The sequence below is a fragment of the Sarcophilus harrisii genome, chromosome 3 (genome assembly GCF_902635505.1).
Source record: "Sarcophilus harrisii chromosome 3, mSarHar1.11, whole genome shotgun sequence".
NCBI lineage: Eukaryota > Metazoa > Chordata > Mammalia > Dasyuromorphia > Dasyuridae > Sarcophilus > Sarcophilus harrisii.
Window position 1 is genome coordinate 224,663,927 of NC_045428.1, and position 23,167 is coordinate 224,687,093.

The 23,167-nt window shown below is 31.9% G+C and overlaps 1 protein-coding gene across 1 annotated transcript in view; it reads left to right on the plus strand.

Moving 5' to 3' along the window:
• The window catches only part of ATP10A (ATPase phospholipid transporting 10A (putative)), a 259,763-nt gene that overhangs the window by 176,606 nt on the left and 59,990 nt on the right, over positions 1 to 23,167 (plus strand). Inside the window, exon 3 of the mRNA XM_031959101.1 lies at positions 12,211 to 12,296. Within this exon, the coding sequence (XP_031814961.1) occupies positions 12,211 to 12,296 (86 nt within the window). The remainder of the gene's footprint in view (positions 1 to 12,210; positions 12,297 to 23,167) is intronic.

Genomic DNA, 23,167 nt, shown 5'->3' on the forward strand with positions numbered 1-23,167 from the left:
CATTTCCTTTTTGATTTGTCATGAAGAATTGTCAGCAATAGCAAAAAAATGAAGTAAAACTTTTACACAACAGATTATAATATTGTATCATATTAACCATGTCTAGATGACAATTCAGGGTTTTAAAAAAGATTTGGAGATTTTAGTGGATTGCAAAAAAAAAATATGGTGGCAAAAAACCCCAAGCTCCAAACCAAAAAAAATTCCAAATGAGATCTTAGGATGCATTAAGTCGTTATACTGGAGACTTGACTCAAGAGATGATAGACCTGATTCTGGTTTTTAGCACCATATTTTAAGAAAAATAATGACAAGCTGTAATGGATCCTGAGGAGAGTAGCAAAGAAGACAGGAAGGGAGCAATGCAATATCAGTTATTTAGCCTGGACAGTAAAATATTTGATGAGAAGTAGGGATTAAAAGTAAGATAGTAGCAATAAGGATTGGGATACAGTATATGTGCTATCTTTCAAGTATTTAGAGGCCTTTCATGTGGAAAAAGAACTAAACCTCTGCTTGTTCCCAGAAGACAAAGCTACAAACATTGGGTGGAAGTTGGAGAGTACCCTAGCCATAGATGGGATATTAGGAAGAATAGATTTAACTGTTATCCAGCAATGGAATAAGCTTCCTGGGAAAGTAATGAGCTATTGAACAGTAAACATCTAATGCAGTTTGTCTTTGCCTTTCCTAAAAATATGGTGCTCGGAATTTCAGGGCTAGATGGGTTCTAATAAGGACCGTCACCTCCTTATCTTTGCATCAACTGTGCCTTTCAATGACCATTGGATGACCACTTGAATTATGAATTATAATTCAGAATTGGCATTGAGAAAGATAATGGCCAGCTATAATATAATTGTCTATGTGATTATAAAAGTATAATTTGATTAGTTGCTATGTTATAAATCAATTAAGATAGCTTGACATGGTTGAAAGAGTACTATACTCAAAGTATATTATCATTTACTAGATATATGGATTTTGGCAAGCCACTGACTTAATCCTGCTTCTTTTCTATAAAATGAAACGGAGATAATTGCAGTTAGTTTGCACAGGATAAGAAAGCTGGGCCTGGAGTCAAGAAGACATGAGTTCAAATCCCCACAAGTCATTTAGCCTTTTTGCCTCAATTTCTTTAACTGTGAAATGAAAACAATAACACCAGAATTGTTGTGAAAATAAAATGAGATAACATTTGTAAAATATGTCTAACACAGTTCCTGGCATATAGTAAGCACTATATAAATTCTTATTTCTTCCTTGCAATCTTCACTTTGTTGGATTAAAAAACTCCTAAGATCTCTTCCAATGTGAAAATGGTATGATTTTATATACACTTTCAAAAAAATTTTTTTGTATACTTGCATTATATCGCTTACAGTTGATCAAATATGATGTTTAGATTAATTTTGGCCAAAAGTTAACCAACCAAATATTGGTCAGGATTGCAACCTACTAGTATAACATTGTTTTGATAGAGAAAAAAAACAGACTTACCTTGAATCATTTTGACTAACAATATTGTTTTTCATGAATAGGGTTACATTGCCTGTACTCCTTGTGCGTCCCCAGAGTGTTTATGTTCAGTACACAATACCAGGAGCTCTGGAAATACAAATTGAATGGGGAAGCAAAAACAAAAGCTGCTCCAATTATTTATTATTTCAATAATTCAGGTGAAAATAATGGTCTGCTTGAATTATCTCAATTATTTGGCAGTGTTGCCTATGGGAAACACTTAAGATATCTGCTCCTTAATACTTTTGATTTAAAAGAAGGAATATGATTTCTGCAAAATACGCAGAAAATGAAAACATTTACAAGAAACTCCAGAAAAATTTTTTTGCTAAGTTTTCTCATATCAGGAAACCCCAAGTACAAGTTCAAGTCTAAATGTTTGATAATGTTGCTGGCTACAGTGGAGCAAATAGCCCTAGAGAACATAAAACAATGTTGAAAGTACTGCTTTGAAAAGAATGGCTTAGAGATAAAAATAAAAATTTGTTATATATTACATTCTCAGCACCTTGATACTTTCCCTAATTCTGGCATGTCATGGCATGTAGAGCAAAGTAAGTAGATCAAGGTCAAGCAATCAGATAGTAAGGTCCAAATATCAAAGAAATCCAAGGTAGATTGTCTTTTTGTTTTTATTTTATTTGGCTATATGATTCTTTATTTTTTTCTCTGCTAGTTTAAAAAAAATTTAATTGATTTTGAACTTAAATACAAAAAAGACAAAAAAAAAAAAAGAAAAACATTTCTACATATATAGCACACATATTGAGAGGATTCAATGTAAAACCATGAATTTTCATTTCAGGTTATTTACTTTTTTTCTCCCTCCGTTTCTATCCTCCATAGAGAAGGCAACCATTAAACATATAGACAGATACAAACAAATGTACCTTCACAAATACATGTAAAATCATATTATACATAATTCTGTTTATCAATTCTTTTACTGGAGGTGGAAAGCATCTTCCTTTATAAGTCCTTTGTATTTAGTTTAAGTATTTATGACGTTCAAGATGAATTAGTTATTCACTGTTATTTTTAGTATTTCTGTTACTGTGAACAAAATTCTCTTAGTACTCCTCATTTCATTTTTCATTATTTCATGCAAGTCTTTCCATGTTTTTCTAAAATCAACCAGCTCATCGTATCTTGTAACACAGTAGTATTTCATCACAATCGTACACTACAATCTGTTTATCCATTTCTCAATTTAAGGGCATCTGTCATTTTAGCCAGTGTAATTGATGCAAGATGGTATCTCAAAGTGGTTTTAATTTGCATTTCACTACACAGTAAGGATTTATAGTATTTTTAATGATTTATATGATTATTTTATATTGACTTTTTTCATCAAAACTTGTATTTACCTCCTTTGACCATTTCTCAAAGTTCTTTCTATATTAGAGAAATTAAACCTTTACCTGACAGTTTATAAAATCCCCCTCATTTTTTTGTTTTTTAAAAAAATTTTAACTGCATCAGTTTTATTTCTACAAAACTTTTTTAATCAAAATTATTCATTTTACATCTCATAGTGCTCTTTATCTCTTGTTTATTCATACATTGTTGTCCTATCTATAAGACTGATAGATAATAGATTTCTATACCCACTTTCTGCTAGACTACTTTCTAGCTTTCCAAGCAATTTTTACCAAATGATGAATTCTTATTCTATAAACTTTAACCTTATATGAATATTATGGAATATTATTGTTCTGTAAGAAATTACCAGCAGGATGATTTCAGAAAGGCCTGGAGAGACTTACACGAACTGATGCTGAGTGAAATGAGCAGGACCAGGAGATCATTATATACTTCAACAACAATACTATATGATGACCAGTTCTGATAGACCTGGCCATCCTTAGCAAGGAGATCAACCAAATCATTTCCAATGGAGCAGTAATGAACTGAACCAGCTACGCGCAGAGAAAGAACTCTGGGAGATGACTAAAAACCATTACATTGAACTCCCAATCCCTATATTTATGCCCACCTGCATTTTTTATTTCCTTCACAAGCTAATTGTACAATATTTCAGAGTCTGATTCTTTTTGTACAGCAAAATAATGGTTTGGTCATGTATACTTATTGTGTATCTAATTTATATTTTAATATATTTAACATCTACTGGTCATCCTGCCATCTGGGGGAGAGGGTGGGGAGTAAGAGGTGAAAAATTGGAACAAGAGGTTTGGCAATTGTTAATGCTGTAAAGTTACCCATGCATATAACCTGTAAATAAAAGGCTATTAAATAAATTAAAAAAGAAAAACTTTAACCTTTCCATTTGTCAAACCCAAGGTTACTATAATCACTTACTGATACATATTGTACCTAAACTATGTTCCATTGATTTACCTTTGTGTTTTTTAGCCAGGACCAGATAATTTTGATAATTACTGCTTTATACTCTATAGTTTAAGATCTAGTGTTGCTTATCCTACTTCCTTTACTCTTTAAAAATAGTTTATTTGAAAGTCTTGACTGTTTCTTCTTTCAAATGAATTTTATTATTTTTTTCCAACTCAAAAAAATTTCTTGATAATTTAATTGGGATGTCATTGAATAAATAGTTTAGTTAGGTAAAATTATCATTTTTATAAGATCCAAGGTTTATGCATGCTCACTTCATTTATATAAAAGCAGTGTTACTATTTTATAGTCAGTAAGCCCATGATTTTGTATTGTTTTTCTAGTTAATATTAATGGATAGAACTAGGCCATCTGAATTCTCTTATTTCTTTTCCCATGTTAACAACTAGTCCATATGAATGTTCATACACATTGTTTCTCTTAAGTTCATCATGCATTAAGTTTGGTAATACAAATATTGCAGGTTCTTACATGAAAGTTTTCTTTCCAAGTATTATAAACCACATACATATTTAGAATTTTTAAGGATATTAAAATAACTCAAAGCAATACTGTGTTTTAAGATTTACAAATTGCTTTCCTCACAACAACCCTATGATGTAGATAGTATAAGTATTTACTTTAAGTTTGTACCTGAAAGTTTAAACTAAGGTACATAGAGTTTTAATGATATATCATACAACAAGTAAATGTTGAACTATATCTTGACCTCTCTCAAGTCTTCTGATTTCAACAAAGAAAACTTTCCAACTCTGTAAATTTATTTATTTAATTTTATACTTTTATGATGGAAAAAATAATATCTGATTTTTATGGTTCAGTAATTTTATAATTAAATAAAGTAAATTATAAAGTAAAATTAAATAAAATTATAAAGTAAATCAAATTATAGTAAGTTTGAAATCCTCACTCAAATTCGGATATTCATCATTTCTTTTTCACCTGTACTATTGTAGTAGTGATTGAAACTATTTTCTTTGCTTATTTCTAAGCATTATTTCCCTTCATACATTTTACGTTCTAAACAAACTTGCTTATATAATATACATCTCTTATTTCTGTGGTTTCTGTAGTCTTTTTCCTGTGCCTTGCATGCATTATTACTTTCTTCATTCCTTTTGTGTAGGACTACTCCCTCCCTTCAAAGCTTAATTCAAATATCACATCTTACATCTCTGGAATCCTCCAATTGTTACTGTCCTTTAGGAATTTTATTGTTGTTGTTAAATCATTTCAGCCATTCTGATTCTTTGTGACATCACTTGGGGTTTTGTTTACAAAAATACTGGATTAATTAGCTATTTCCTTTTCTGGATAATTTTCCAGATGAGGAAACTGAGGCAAATAGGAAGAAGTGACTTGCCCAGGGTCATACTGCTAATAAATATGTGACGCTGGAGTTGAATTCAAGTCTTTCTGACTCCACGTTCTGCATTCTATTCACTAAGCCACATAGCTTCCTCTATAGAGATTAAATTGTACTTATTTTGAATATATTTTTAATTTAATTGTGTTGAATAGAAACATTCCAATTGAATAGAAGCAACTTGAGGGACTTTTTGTTTTTGTTTCCTTTTCCTGCATCCTTGTGTTTAGCATTATTGGTGGTTTGAATTGCTTAATAGCTGAGGAATAGTCAAATGTATTATCTCACTACTATTTCTGGTTCTTTATCCCATGATGCTAAAACACTAAACAAACAAACAAAAAAAGCTTTAGGGGGAAAATGTGGAATATATTTTGACATTTGGATAAATATGTGATCACATCAATAATGTGGGTTCTTCTTCCAATGGATTATAACCTAGTCATACCTTCTTTATGACTACTGTCTATGTCATCCTATAAATCCTACAGGGGATCCACCCACTATGTTGAGGCATAGGTACCAGTGATAGATCCAAAATGTCCATTTATTACCTCTTCTTGATACTACTCCTTGATTGGTCCACTTTCTTCTCTGGTCATATATCCCTTTGATGATATTTCTGATGCAACTTTCCTTTCTTCTTTATCAATTCTTCATTGGTAATGTTATAGTCTACTAATTATCATCAATTGTTTCACATTGCCTTTTGAGTGACTTGGAACTTGAATTACACAGAGATCGTGATGCATACATACCAAATTAATCAGTAAGTATCTATTAAGTAGCTGTTTTGTAGATATTCTATGCTTGGCCCCGAGAATACAAAAACAAAATAATCTCTGCACTCTAGACATTTAAATTCTCTCAGGAGAGATAACATAGTTATACATAAAATAGAACAGTGATGATTGGGGACATTATCTATCATCTCAAGGGACTTATGAAAAGTCCCACACAGGAGCTGCTTGATCTGAATCTCTAAGGAGAAAGGAATTTACAAGTTACTACTTAACTGTTTTCTGTGAGATTAAGAAGGAAAAATAAGCATCCTAATGGTATTAAAAACAATACTAAGAAATTCTAAAAATTTTTAAGTTTTGAAGTTATTTTAAGAGCTATACTCTAAATTCAAAAATACTTTTGACTCTCATAATAGTCTTTTATTCTTACAGTTAAATAAACAGATGCCTATATCACATTTCACTTATGTTTTAAAGATGTAGCCTGAAACAGGAGCTTTTAATCTCTCATTAATGGACAGGTTTCATTGCATCCTTAGATTGGTAGCATTGAAAATGCCAACTTTCACCTTAATCAGATGAAGTTTATGATGATTTTTTTCAATGAACCTACATTAGAATTTTCACCTTTAATCACAGTAAAGTTGACAAAGAGATGGAGACTTTTTTTCTCCGTGAAATCCAGTTTCTAGTAGAATTAGGACTTTAGGAGTAGATGCTCTTCTTGCTTTATTTCATCTCTATCTTCTCTCTATTTAAATCATTGAAATAGGTCTCTATATCACCTATCCGGTAACATGTTTTGCTTTTGTGATAGCTTGACTTTTTTCTACTTTTATGCCTGTGTTTTGTTTTTCATTGAGATTGCTTGTAGTTTAACCATCAGATATCAAATACTATATGTCATATCAACATCTGTATAAAATTGTATATTATACATGCAGCTGACTTAAAAACTAGAAAATCATTTTATAGAATTTATAAAAAAAAAAATTCAGCACCCCAATTGGTTGATTTCATTCTGAAACAGAAATTACTAAATTGCCCCAAATGGCAGAGCAAGATTGATGCTTTTCATAAATTTGGACCTGCCCCAAATCACATAATTATTTGCATAATGTCATGAATACAGTATCTGCAGGCCCAGAGACTAAATGTCCTAACATTCCTGACCCCTGTAAAGTATATATTCTTAGAAAAAATAACAAAGACGAAATATTTTAAACATACTGCATTGTCTGCCAAGCATAATATTAATATACTATTGAAATCACGTTCAACATGGAAATCCTGGATTATGTATTTATGAGTTCCTTTCCTCTTTAAAAAAAAAAAAAGTAGTATATCTACCTCTGGATAGTTCACAAAACTTCAAATAAGCATGAAACTTCTGAAATTTTTATATTATTAAGGAAATAAAATAGAAGCTTATTAAGCCAAAAAATAAAAACACTGACTTGAAAATATTCTTTAAAATTATTAGTATTCTTGTACAATTATCCCTTCTATATCACAGTTCTGCTATATTGCAGATGCATATTGGCATAAGAAATTAAATGAGAATTTGGGGAGTGTTTTGAGGAAGCCGCAATTAACATTTGAAAGCCAGCAGACAACACAAAAAAGTTTAGAAACTCAAGAATGCATAAAAGATATGTATATTATATAATATCAATCCAAATATACTGTAAATATCCTGTAAAAGAATATGAAAAAATTCAGAATTTTTCTCTGGTATGAGAAAAAGGTCAAAAAATTTTACATGGATTTTCCAAATGCTGGGGGTGCCGTACCCCTTAGCCCCATGATGTGGAAGAGGTAAGTATAAATTTTTTTTAGCATACTTAATATACTTAGTATTTTATTGAGAAACTCATTATACAGAATTACTTTTGCCAATGTGTTTAATTTCCCCAATTATGAAAGCAGAGTTTGAGATGGAGAGGGAAACTGTACTGAATTGCTTGAGATGAGAGTAATATAACATGGGCCTGGAAAGAATAATATAGTCAGATACAGTAAGAGAACTTTGAGTCGGTAAATCTGGACAACAATAATAAATAATAATAAGGATATTTAGTTGTTTTTCAGCTGTGTCCAATTTTTCATAACCCTTTTTGAGGTTTTCTTAATAAAGATACTGGAATGGTTTACCATTTCCTTCTCCAGTTCATCTTACAGATGAGGAAACTGAGGCAAGAATGGCTAAATGGCTTGCCCATAATCACACAGCTAGTAAGGGTCTGAGGCCAGATTTTTAACTCCCACAGATGAGTTTTATTGATTCCAGGCTTGGCCTATCCACTGTGCCGCCTTGCTGCCTATTAATAATATTTACTAACATTTATATAGTACTTACAGTATGACAACAGGGACTGGGTTAACCATTTTACAATTATTATCTCACTTGATCTTCACAACACTTGGAGATAGATGTTGTTATTATCTCCATTTTACAGATGAGGAAAAAGAGGCAAGCAGGAGTTTGCCCAGAGTCACAGAGCTATTAAGTTTCTGAAGCCAATTTTGAATGAATCTTCCTGACTCTGGGGCAATTGCAAATTGCAGATTGGGGACCAGGAAGCGTCAGAATTATGTCAGCTCTTTTTATTTAGGTGTGTTAAGAGTAAATAAGAAAAGGAAAAATTCAGAACTCAAGAGGGTAGTTAGGGATGAGATTATCTTCTAAAAATAGCTGCGTTCCAGCGAGTCCAAAAGGTGGAAAAACATTTAAAGGAAGAGATCTAGAATGGAGAATTTGTAGTGACAAAGCAGGGGTTCCACAGGAATATTTACCTCAAGAAATATTTTCCCAAGTTTGTTAATAACTAAATTAAATAAAATACTTTATTTGGGATGGATTATTTATTTAAACAGTTGCGAAATAAAGTTATTTTTGTTCCAGACTTTGACAAATTATTTGTGACTATTCCTCAACTCTAATTAAGGAAATGGTATCTGAGTCTAAATACTTAATTGACAGACTAGATGAATGTCTTTAGGCTAACAGAGAAATCTTAGAGTTTCTGATGTGCTTCATTAAATCCATGCTTCCTTTTTCATTATTTTTTTTTTTACCTAATGTCTTCGTCTATCTAAAACTGAAAGTACTAGTGAAATAAATTTACTGAGTTATAATATTTTCATCCCATTCATAAATTCAACTTTATCCCTTGACAGTGTTTATTACCATTAATTACTATTTTTTATACAAATGAAATTCTGCAAACCTTTACCAATTAACCATCTGCAAACATGGATAAAACATGGATAACTTTAAGAAGATAAAATCATTTCTCCTTGAAGCTTATTTATTTTAAGATAAGAAAAACCTTTTCAAAGCATTTGAAAGCTAGGCCTATTAATCCTGGATTGCATTCAGGTATATACAATATCTCTTTTGCAAATAGGTATATTTCTGCTGACAACAAATGTATATCATGTCTTTTCTGCTAGATTACTGACTCAAGGCCAATTCACCAATAGTGTCTTCAAATGTATTGGAACAAGCTGGGAAATGTCTGTAGGGAAGACCTTATAAACAGTGCTGAGCAACTTATAGTCTATGTGAAAAATTATACAAAGTTAGGAAAGGACTTTGAGGAATGGAATAAATTTCAAATAGTAAGGGAAAACTTAATTTTGAAAATGCACTATGCATGGAGAGAACAAAAGAAAATATACTTGATTATATCATAGGCCTTTAACTTACCTACACTATAGTAAATTATCCCATAAGTGAAACAAGGTTGAAAATAAGTTATTTAATTGCCTAATGTTTTGTAATTGTTCAATAAGTACTTTCATGTACATTATTTCATTCCATCTTTAGGACAGCACTGTAATATGCAGAGTAGGTAGCCTAAGTCAACATTTCAGAACTAAGACAATTTTCAGAGCAAAGAGAGAGTAGGTTGTCCCCCATTATTAATCTGTGAACATGTTTATTTCTACATAATGGGGGGAAATGAAAAAAGTCTTTTAAAAAAACATTTGAAAGGAAAATTATATAAAACCTTAAAATTTTTTCAAGCCATATCTTCCCCCAAAAAGAATTGAGGCTAGTGAGACAAGAGTTTCATAATTTGCCCAACGTCATTCCAGCTGTATCAGACTCAAATTCCATTTATCATGGTCTCTTGAGGGGCCTTTTGTTTCATTACTTAAAGTGGATGAAAATTATTTCCAAATATTCTCCAAGGCTATTTCTGTCTTCTCTTCTATCTTACTGCCCTCTTTTCTTTCTCTCTCCATCTTTCTAAATGTCTGTGTTTCTGTCTTTCTCTCTGTCTGCCTCTGTGTCTTTCTATCTCAACCTCTCTGTCTGTCTCTGTCTTTCTCTGAGTCTCTGTCTTTCTATCAGTCTATCTATCTGTCTTTTAGACATTTCTAGACCTTTCACAGGTATTGTTCTCCAGGGATATTGAAAGGTAATTGATTTCTGATCTGGTTGTATCACCCAGGTTTCCCACCCACATTCTCTATTACTTGTCATGGAGATTTTTTGAGGTAAAGTTTTTCCCCACGACTTGGCATCTCTGAGGTTTTTTTTGAGGTGGAATAGGCAGATTATACAATTTTAGGGTAAATTGATTTTGAACTAATTGACTTAGAAATTATTCTAATTAACTTAGAAATCTTTCAGTTCAACTCTCATTTTACAGACGAGGAAACTGAAATCCAGGATTCTTCAGGGACTTGTACAACAGAGTCACATGGCTAATAATTGTCCAGGTGGTACTTGAGCCCAAGTTTTCCTGATGCCAAAACCGATGATTTATTGAATAGATCATGCTGCCACAATGAAGAGATTCATTGTTTTTGTTTTTCTTCATTCCTACATGAAGCTTCACACACATTTACCTATCTGGAACAATTTAGAAAATGTTACAAGGTTAAACTTGATGAACTCTGTAGATTCCTTCTAACTCTTTATATAAATTCTGATTATTATGAAATAAGTCATTGAGAAATTTAAAGAAACATACAGAACAATTTAGAAAAGAATTTACCCTTGTACATAGAAAATGATGCATATATATTGTCAGTTTAAACAAATACACATCGACTGAAGTTAGTGTATTTTTTGTGTATATTTAGTGAATTTTAAGTAATTTTAAGTTAAAAAGACATAGGTTTGAATGTTGTTTCTGCCACTTATCACCTGTGTGAACTTGGGTAGCTTTCTTCACCTCCTTAGGCCTAATTTTTAATCTCTAAAATGATAGGATTGGAGTGATAGCTTTAGCTCTATATCTGAGATAATATATGTAAAAGACTTTGTAAGCTTTAAAGCATGAGATAGACATAAGCTATTGTTATTCAATTGTATTTCTGGGTTGTATATCATGTATAGCACAGTATTATGATAAAAAGATTTTTCAAAAACCAGGCAGTTTTTACCATTTTATACAAATTCATGAAGAGCTTAAATGTGAAAATTTTTTCTAAAATCTTATATTGCAAAGAAGAGAGGTACTATCTGCAAAACCCTATTGTGAGAGTGAATTTAATTTGGGAAAGAAACGGCTCCAAAGGAGAATTCACGTCACAAAAAATTTGCTAATGATAATGTAACTGAGTGGTACAGTAGATAGAACTGTGGGCTTGGAATCAGGAAGATCTGTATTCAGTGATCCTGGGCAGGTCATTTAACCCCTATTTGCCTTAATTCCTCCTCTGTAAAATGGAAACAATTTGGAGAAATAGCAAACCACTCCAGGATATTTGCCAAGAAAACCTTATGGACAAGTTCATAGCAAAAAGAATTAGAAATGACTATAGGAGAGTGAATGTAAATTTAAATCCATAAATATTTATTAAGCATTTACCAGCTGTACTTCTTTAATTTTCTTCATCATGACCTATTCCCTTCCACTCATGCCACATCTTTCCTTCAGATCCCCATGCTCCTATCTCTTTTGTGTGTTGCCTTTCCCATTGGGTATCGGTTCCTTGAGAGCAGAGACTGTATTTTTTTTTTTCGTAATTGTATCCACAGTGCTTGGTACAGTGTTTTGTACATAGGAGGTACTTAATAAGTTTTATTAACTGATTAGTTTTAGATTAGGAGAATTATCATTTCTGTTACTTTAATAATAAGAAATTAGGAGAGTTATCATTTCTGTTCTATTAATAATGATAGGTGACTGAAATTAGTCTTTGCTAAAATATATCTAATGTGTTAAAATTTTATAATTTCAGGATGCTGAATTCAATCCCTTGAAGTTCACCAGTATAATTGAATGTGAGAAGCCAAATAATGACCTAAGTAGGTTTCGAGGTTACATGTGAGTATTTTGATCTACTTGTAGTCTATATTTTAGTTTTGCTGCTGTTGTTGTTTTTTAATCCAGGCCACTAAAATGATTCACTTTACAGACTTGGATTTGTCTCTTACACTTTAGATCTCGAGAATGTCGTTGTCATATCGTTGTTCCCTGATATCTAACTTAATTCAGTATTTTAGAACATCATTTCACAGATCTAATACCAGTATTTTAGTAAGGAAGAACTACTTTTATTTTTCTGAAGATTTCAAACCATCAGAGTTGAGGTTTTTAATGCTGGGGGGGTGGGGTTGTAGCACTTGAGTTGAATAAGGAAAGGGACAGTTTTAGTGACATTTCTTTCATGCTGGGAATCTTAACCTGAGTACCCTGAAAAAGAGCACTTGTCCATGGATACTGATTTCTATATCTACCATTGAAGATTTTGGTCTGTGTTTAGCTAAATATAATCAAATCTCCTGGCTTCAGTTTTCAGTAAAGTCCAGTTCATCTCCCAAATTTGGCACCTTTGGGAGTAATTTTGGGAGTAAAATCGGGAGTGATTACTTTGCAAGTAATAAGGATTTATAAATCTTGAGTGACAGCATAGCTTAATGATTTTAGAGTAATAGATCTAGACTCAGGATAGACATGGGTCTAAATCCTATAACTGATAATTACCAGCCAAGTGACCATCTACAACTTATTTAATCTCTCAAAAATTCACTTTCCTCATTTGTAAAATAAGACTGTTACTATAGTATATAACTCACAAGGTTGTTGTGAGACTCAAATTAGATAAATAAAGTGGTTGGTGAAACTACCCTCTTCAACACCACCCAAATCCCAGCTCTTTTTCCTGAGTTCAGAATGATATGTATATTTCTTGAACATGTCTTATGTGGGATTTGTTTTGCTTCAGTAAAAAATATTTTTTACAAGGAGTTCCACACCCTCTAGGAAGAGAAAATTTATTTTTCTTATTTGGGAAAACAATTTTTTAAATTAAAAGAAATGTCTTCAACTATCTAGACTTTCTCAAATAGCATAGAACTCAAGACGGATGTTCAGTAGAATCCTTTCTGTTTTCTTTGCCAGAATTCCTTTGCCTTTCCTTCTTCTCCAGCCTCCATATGCTATCTGAATACGTTTTCTGCTAAAAATGTTTGCTTTTGAAGATTTTACACATATAGATTGTCTTATTTAATCCCTATTAACAATCCTGGAATATAGGTGCTATTATTATCTACTTCCATTTTACCACTAAGAAAAATAAATTTGATATAGGTTACGTAACTTGCCCTGTTATTTTCACAACTAGAAATGGTCTGAAACAAGATTTGAACTGAGGCCATTTTGACTCCAAGCCCAGCACTTTATCCACTACCCAAAGGTTTCAACCATAGCCCAATACAGCCTTGAAACAGATTTAAAATGAGGTATTTGAAGAATTGAGAATTATAGTAGTTGCCAGTAGTAAAGTAACTATTTAATAAAATAAATCAAAAGGGAATAGACCATAAACAGTGTTAATATGTGGTCTTCTAAGTTAACATACAACTTAAAAGGATCTTTGTGTATGGTTTTGTGGTTCTGGTTTCTACTTGAATATGATACAATTGTACCATACCTCCCACTTCACAATTTACCCTTTCATTTTTTTTTCTTTTCTTCCTAAAATATATTTTGAACAGAGGCATATCTCATGTCCATGATATGTGCAAAGCTTCTTTTTTTAAAATTTAATAGCCTTTTATTTACAGGTTATATGTATGGGTAACTTTATAGTATTGACAATTGCCAAACCTCTTGTTCCAATAATTTCACCCTTTCATACACAAACACAGAGACAATCTGAGAACAAGGTAGGACCATAATAATCATCTCATCTAGATTTCTCATTTTGTAGTTAGAGAAATTGAGCTACCTCTGTAGGGCTCTGCCTTTCCTAAAAATACAACATTTCTTAGATTAGCATCAAGACCCCTAATACCCATAATCATTTTAATACAAACATTAGTATATCTAGAAACCACTTATATTTTTAATTACTCTATCTTAACCAGTTTTAGGTTATCTGTAACCTATATAAGATTATCTTAAACAGTAAGGTTATCCATCAGGCAGCTAGATGGCACAGTGTTAGGCTTGGAATCAGGAAAACTCATCTTCCTGTGTTCAAATCCATCCTCAGAAACTAGCAGTATGATCTTGGGCAAGTCACTTCACCCTGTTTGCCTCAATTTTGTCATCTATAAGATGAGCTAGAAAAGGAAATGTCAAACCAGTGCAGTATCTTTCCCAAACAGGGTAACAAAGATAAGGCATACTTGAAACGACTAAACAAGACCATCCATCACACAGCTAAGTCTATCCATAGGTCTTGGGTTTTTTTTCTTGTTGTATTGTCTTTTCAGTGAGGACCTGTAATTCACATTGCTTAAATTATTGAGACTCTACTAATAAAAGCATCACTACTTTGATCTCAATAAACCTCATCATAAAACCATATATACAAATTTTCAGGATAATAAGTTTTATAGGTGACTAAGATTGTGTCTGTGTACATTTAAAAGAGTTTTATTTATATATCTTGCTAAACTGAGTACAAAATATAAAATATATATTAAAATGTGATTGGAAAAATCAATGTACTCTTAATAAAACAATATTAAGGTATAATTACATTGACATCAATGATATCAGTAAAAATACATTGTTTAATTTTATTAAAATTTTAAAGGTATTTTAAACATGCTATGTCCTACTGAAATGATATTTCCAAAGTTGGCAATTGCAAAAATGAGCTAATTCTTTTTCATTCCCCTCCACTCCAAGCATAAGCATAACTTCACATGTACAAATGTACTTACCCTCAATATTTTAACCATAGAAAATCCATCTGGAGAAAAATAGATGAAATAAAAATTATAGAGATGGAGTTCTTAGCTGTACATTAAAACATTTTAAGTTACTATTAGTTAATTGTGATTTACTGGTTCCATGTCACAAATTGATTTTTCAAGCTGCAAGTCAATTTTCACATCTCCTTTCTATCTTGTGGAATGGATTAAAGCTGGTTAGGTTAAATTCATGAGTAGTTGATAGTTAACAGAAAATCTTTTTCTCTGCTTAGCTTAACCTGTAACTGTTTCCTGATTAAAATATTTCTTTTTAGAGAGAACAACATACCCAGTGTTTCTTCCTTCAAATGTCTTTTTTCCCAAAAAAATTTGTCCCCTGAATGCTATGATTCTGTTGTTATTTTTGTTGTTGTATATGACTTTTTGTGACCCTTTTTGGAGTTTTATTGGCAAAGATACTGTAGTGGTTTTCCATTTCCTTCTCCAGGTCATTTTATAGGTGTAGAAAAAACTGAAGCCTGAGGATTTGCTCATGGTCACATAGCCAGTAAGTTTCTGAGGTCAGATTTGAACTCAGGGGAATGAGTCTTCCTGACTCCAGGGCTAGCATTATACCTACTGCACCATTTAGCTGTCCGGTGATTCTAAGACCAATATAGTACCCTTTGTATGCTAAAGAAGCAAATAGTGAGGACTATAGCCTAGGAAATTGAATAATAATCCTGCAACTTTCTTGATAACTATCACAGTGGTGAAAGCCCATGATTTACACAAACTGAGACATGATTAGACAGTAGGACCCTCATATATATTGTCTTGCACCCACACATACCCCCATCACCACCAGTCTATGGGTTCTCAAATTTCTAGGACAGCTAAGTAGCACAGTTCATAGCTAAAATGTGGTGCTGAAGTCAGACTTATTTTTCTAAGTTCAAACCAGGCCTCAGAAATTTATTAGGTGAATGATCCTGGTCAAGTCTCTTCATTCTGTTTACCTCGGTTTTCTTATCTGTAATGAGCTGAAGAAGGAAATGGTAAACCATTCTAGTATCTTTGCCAAGAAAAGCCTGAATAGGGTAATGAAGAGGGAGACACAACTGAATAAAAACTCAATCTAACAGAAGTACTGATCTTATACTAAATCAATACTAATACTAATAACTAATAAGGGCTTTCCCTTCCATGTTAACATATTTAATACATCATATTTATCCTGCATGTGCTAGCCATATACATGCCAGAAAAAGCAAAAATATTGACAGTCTCTTGCTATTTTATAGAGCTTTGATACTTCAGTGGAGTTATATTTTTGTCAATGTGGTCACTCTCTCCAAAAGTGCTGGTCATAACCCCTGTGTTAATTCTTATCCAAGTCCTCCCATCAGTCCCTTTTAGAGAGTCGACCGAACATCCTCAGAGCTGTTTAAGTGAAAGTCACTGAAGGACACAAATTGTCCATTGATTATTCCTTACTCATTACATCAGTGTTTCAATCAATTTCCATTCTTATATTGTTGGTGTCCTTTGCACTATACCTGTGGAACTCCTTCTTAGTAATATATCACAGTCTGTTCATAGTCAAAATTGTTCTTTTGTTGATTTTCAACTTATACTCCCATCATATTCCATAGCTCCCAATAATCTATTATGAGTTGGGTACTATTGATAGTTAAAAAAATAATAAAAGGGATCCTTCTTTCTAGAAGAAGCTTGCAATCTTTAAAATTACCCTACAAGTTCTCATCTCTCTATCATCCATCTCTCTAGCTCTACTCCTTTTCTGGACCTTAGTCATTTTGCACTTCCTATAGTGTTTGTCAAAAATATCTATATACTGATAGACTGAATTCATGATCTATAAGAAATGGTGATATTCTATCTTGAGGTCTATTCTTTTATCCACTTCCATTTTTTTTTCTGTATTACTAGCTTATTTTTTTATTTGTTTTTACTGAGTAATTGGGATTTAGAGACTTGCCTAGAGACACACAGTTAGGATATGCTAAGAGTCTAAAGCCAGATTTCAACTTAGGTCTTCCTGATTCAAGGCTGGTGCTTTGTTCATTTCGCTATCTAGCTGCCCCAGTATTACTAGTTTCTATAAAAGCTCACATTACCATTGCTTTCAACAAAATATATTGCTCTATTTTTTCCTTCTCATTTTTAAATTTTTTCTCCCAATTGAGAGAAAGTGATCAGTATAATTGAGTATATCTAGCTGATTTGAAAATGACACCAACATCAGTAACCACATGTTTACTATCTACTAAAATACAATTGATTTTATTTGTGTATACTGGGGGAGGGTTGTTATTTGATTTTCAGCATGTCCATGTCCTCCCAACTTCCTTTTCAAAGAAACTATTCATACTACAATGGGCATGTGGCTTCTTTTAGGTCTAAAGGGCTTTAAACTATCATCTTTTATGCTTAAATAATGCTTAAATAAAACATTATTTTTTTTGGTTTTGCTTTTTACCCTGAAATGACCAAGTATTCAAAATATGTATTGGTTCAATTTGAGACTCTTTGAATTCTTCATAATATTTCTCTTATTTTTCTATCCTTTGCAACAGATGTGGTAAAGAAGCTATAATTATCTTCATGGTAGTAATTTTTTTGTAAATGCTGAGTACTGTAACATAAAATGATCAAGTATTCCCTAAATTATGTGCCTTATTTTCTTAGGACACATGATAAAAGTAACTCTGCCAATTCCTTTGTTCCCCTTTCCATGAGATATCCTTCCTTTTAGCAGCAGTTTCCTTTTGTCTTTTGGCTTCACGTATAGTGAGAACATAAATGATTCAGTTCTTCTAGTGATATTTAACTAGATACATTTATGATTTTCCCCCTATCTAATAGTATTTTGCTTTTGTCTAATTACCTGTATAAATAGTTTTAAACTTCAATTTTATAAGATTTTTGAGTTCCAGATTTTTCTCCCTCATTCCCTTCTTTCCTCCCTCTCTCCCCAAGACAACAAGCAATCTGATATACTTTATGCATATACAATTGTATTAAACAGATTTCCACATTAATCATGTTAAAAAGAATAGAACAAAAAGAAAAGTCATGAAAAAGAAAAAATAAAACAAAACAAAGTAAAAATAGTATACTTAGATATCCAGTCAGACTCTATTCTTTTTCTGTATCTAGATAATATTTTACATCATAAGTCTTTTGAAATATCTTGAATCATTGTATTGTCAAGGCTGTTTATCATAGGTGATTATCGCACAGTCTTGCTGTTGCTATGTACGATGTTCTCTTGGTTCTGCTCACTTCACTCAGCATCAGTTCATCTAAGTTTTTCCCAGCTTTTCTGAAATCCATGTGCTCATCATTTCCTATGGCACAATAGTATTCCATTATATTCACATACCACAACTTGTTCAGCCATTCCCTAATTAACAATTCCCTAATTAGGGAATTCCCTAACATTCCCTAATAAAAGAAAAAAAATTCTTTTCCCTAAGAAAGTTTCCAATTCTTAGCTTACTTACACGCGCACACACACACACACACACACACACACACATACACAAAATGGTTATATTTTTGTACATGTGACTTGCTTTGTGTGGGAAATGTTTTGAAATTTTGTTTTTTAATCATCTCTTTGTGATACAAATTCTAATAGTGTGGTGTTGCTGGATCAAAGAAAGTACAGTTTGCCCTTTGAGCATAATTCCAGATTGCTCTCCAGAATAGTTGGATCAATTCAAGACTCCAATAATGCATTAGTGTTCTAATTTTCCCACATCTTATTCAACAACATTTATCATTTTTCTTTTCTGTCATATTTCCCAATCTGATAGATGTGAAATGGTATCTCAGTGTTGTTTTCCATTTGCAATTCTCTAATCAATAGTGATTTAAAGCATTTTTTAATTTAATTATAGATAACTTTAATTTCTTCATCTGAAAACTACCTGTTCATATTCTTTGACCATTTATCAATTGGGGAATGCCTTGTATTCTTTTAAATAAATTTAAGTCAGTTTTCTATATATTTGAGAAATGAGAACCGGTATCAGAATTACTGCCTATAAAATTGTTTCTTCGATTTTTGCTTCCCTTCTGATCTTGGTTGCATTAATTTTGTAAATTTGTGTATAACCTTTTTAACTTAATGCAATCAAAGTTATCCATTTTGCATTCTTAATGTTTTCCATCTCATTTGGTCAAAAATTCTTCCCTTTTCCATAGATCTTGACAGGTAAACCATCTCTTCCTCTCCTAATTTGCTTATAGTATCACCCACTATGTCTAAATGATGTACTCATTTACTTTATTTTGGAATACAGTGTGAGATGCTGATCTATGCCTAATTTTTGCCTTACTATTTTTGAATTCTTCCCAAAGTTTTTGTCAGATAGTGAATTCTTATCCCCAAAGCTAGAGTCTTTGAGCTTATCAGACTCTAGTTATTGACTACTGTGTATTGTGTATCTAACCTATTCCTCTATTTCTTATCAATTAGTTTTGATGATTGCTGCTTTATGATATAGTTTTAGATCTGGTCTGGCTAGTCTACATTCTTTTGCATTTTCTTTATTAATTCCCTTGATATTATTGACTTTTTATTCTTCCAGATAAATATGATTTTTCTAGCTCTATAAAACAATTGTTTCATAATTTGACTGATATGGCACTGAGTATATTGGTTGAATTGTTGCTTTTTTATATTAGTTAGGCCCACCCATGAGCAATTGATATCTCTCCAGTTCTTTAGATCTGACTTTACATGCGAAAAGTGTTTTGCAATTGTATTCTTATACTTCTTTGGTTTGTTTTAGAAGGTAGATTCCCAAATGTTTTATATTATCTACAATTATTTTATTCTATTTACTTGTTTGTTTGTTTATTTATTTTTGCTGAGGCAATTGGGGTTAAGTGATTTGCCTAAGGTCACACAACTAGGAAGTATTAAGTGTCTGAAGCCAGATTTAAACTTAGGTGCTCCTGACTTCAGTGCTGGTGCTCTATCCACTGTGCCACCTAGCTGCCCCTGTCTACAGTTACTTTAAATGGAATTTCTTTCTGTCTCTAAATATTGGGTTTTGTTGGTGTATAGAAATGCTAATGATTTATGTGGGTTTATTTTATATCTGCAACGTTGTTAATTGTTTCTAGTAGCTTTTTAATTGATTCTCTAGGATTCTCTAAATATATCATCATATCATCTACAACGAGTGATAATTTTGTTTCTTCATTGCTTATTCTAACTCCTTCAGTTTGTTTTTCTTTTCTTGCTAAAGTTAGCACTTTTAGTACAATATTGAATAATAGTGGTGATAACAGACATTGTTGTTTCATCTTTGATCTTATTGAGACAGTTTATCCCCATTACATATAATGCTTGCTAAAGTTTTAGATACTATTTATCATTTTAAGGAAAACTTCATTTATTCATATCTCTCTATTTTGTCAAAAACTTTTTCTGCAACTATGGAGATAATCATATGATTTTTGTTGGTTTTATTATTGATATGGTCGATTATGCTCATAGTTTTTCTAATATTGAACCAGCCCTGCATTCCTGACTAAATCCCACTTGGTCATATTGGGTTTCTTCATGATAAGTTGCTATGATCTCTTTGTTAATGCTTTATTTAATATTTTTACATATTCATTAGGGAACTTGGTCAGTAATTTTCTGCCTCTGCTTTGGCTCTTCCTGGTTTAGATATCAGTTGCATATTGCTGTTATAAAAGGAATTTGGTAAAACTCCTTTGCTATTTTTTTTCCAAATAGTTTATATAGTGTTACAATTAATTGTTCTTTAAATATTAGATAAAAGTCATTTGTGAATCCATGTGGCCCTTGGAATTTTTTCTTATGGGGTTCACTGATAGCTTCTTCAATTTCTTTTCTAACCTGGAATTTCAGTATTTTATTTCCTCTTCAGCTAAATTAAGCAATTTTTGTTTTTGTAAATATTCATATATTTTACTTAGATTACCAAATGTATTGACACACAATTGAGCAAAATAGTTCCCAATTATTGCTTTAATTTTCTCTTCATTGGTGGTGGATTTACCCTTTTCATTTTTGATACTAGTTGTTTGGTTTTCTTCTTTCTTTTTTTAATCAAATTAACCAAAGTTTTGTCTATTTCATTGTGTTGTTGTTTTTCATAAAATTAAATCTTAATTTTATATATTAGTTTGATAGTTTTCTTACTTTCAGCCTTATTAATCTCTTCTTTGATTTTCAGAATTTCTAATTTGGTATTTAATTATGGATCTTTAATTTGTTCATTTTCTAGCTTTTTTAGTGACATGCCCAATTCATTGATCTGTTCTTTCTCTGTTCTATTCATGTGAACATTTTTTGAGATATAAAATTTCTCCAAAGTACTGCTTTGTCTGCATCCCATAAATTTTGGTATGTTGTCTCATTATTGTCATCCTTTTTGAAGAAATTGTAGATTATTTCTATGATTTGTTATTTGACACATTCATTTTTTAGGTTAGATTATTTAGTTTCCAATGAATTTTTAATATATCTTTCCATTGCCTTTTATTACATGTAATTTTTATTGAGTCATGATCTGTAAAGGAAGCATTTAATATTTCTTTTTTTTAACCTTAAATATTTATTTTATTTTTTTATTGAAGATTTTTATTTTCAAAACATATGCAAGGATATATTATTGCACTGACCTTTACAAAACCTTATGTTCCAATTTCCCTCTTCTTCCCACCCCCTCTCCTAGATGGCAAGTAATCTAATATATGCTAAATATGGTAAAAAAAAATGTAAATCTAATATAGGCATACATATTTACACAATTATCTTGATGCACAAGAAGACTCAGATCAAGAAAGAAAAAAATGAGAAAGAAAATAAAATTCAAGCAAATAACAAAAGAAGTAAAAATGTTGTGAGCCACACTCAGTTCCCACAGCCCTCTCTCTGGATATAGATGGCTCTCATCATCACATGATCATTGGAACCGTCCTGAATCATCTCGTTGTTGAGAAGAGCCACATCCATCAGAATTGATCATCATATAATCTTGCTGTTTCCTTGTACAATGAAATCCTGGTTCTGCTCATTTCACTCAGCATCAGTTCATGTAGTTCTTTCCAGGCCTCTCTGAAATCATCCTTCTGATCCTTTCCTATAGAACAATAATATTCCATAACATTCATATACATAATTTATTTAGTCATTCTCCATGATGGGCATCCACTCAGTTTTCAGTTTCTCCCACTACAAAAAGGGCTGCCACAAACATTTTTACACATGTGGGATCCTTTCCCTCTTTTAAGATCTCTTTGGAATAAAAGCCCACTAGAAACACTGCTGGATCAAAGAGTATGCACAGTTTGATAACCTTTTGAGCATAGTTCCAAATTGCTTTCCAGAATGGCTGGATCCGTTCACAGTTCCACCAACAATATATCAGTGTCCCAGTTTTCCCACATCCCCTCCAACATTTGTCATCTTTTTCTATCATTTTAGCCAATCTGAGAGGTGTGTAGTGATATCTCAGAGTTATCTTAATTTGCATTTCTCTCATCAAAAATGATTTGGAGCACCTTGTCAATATTATGACTAGAAATGGTTTCAATTTCTTCATCTGAAAATTGTCTGTTCATATCCTTTGACCATTTATCAGTTGGAGAATGGCTTGATTTCTTATAAGTTTGAGTCAATTCTCTATATATTTATTTAAATTTATCTCACTCTGAAAGGAGAATGTTGAAGTTCCCCACTAGTAGGGTTTTGCCATCTTTTTCTTCGTATAACTCACTTAATTTCTCTAAGAATTTGGATGATACCACTTGATGCATTTATGTTTAGTATTGATATTACTTCATTATCATTGGTACCTTCATTATCTCTTTTAATTAGATCTATTTTTGCTTTTGCTTTGTCTGAAATCAATATTGCTACTCCTGGCTTTTGTTGTTATTGTTACTTTGTTTTGTTTTTGTTTTTGTTTTGTTTTTACTTCAGCTGAAGCAAAATACATTCTGCTCCAGGCTTTTACCTTTACTCTTTGTGGA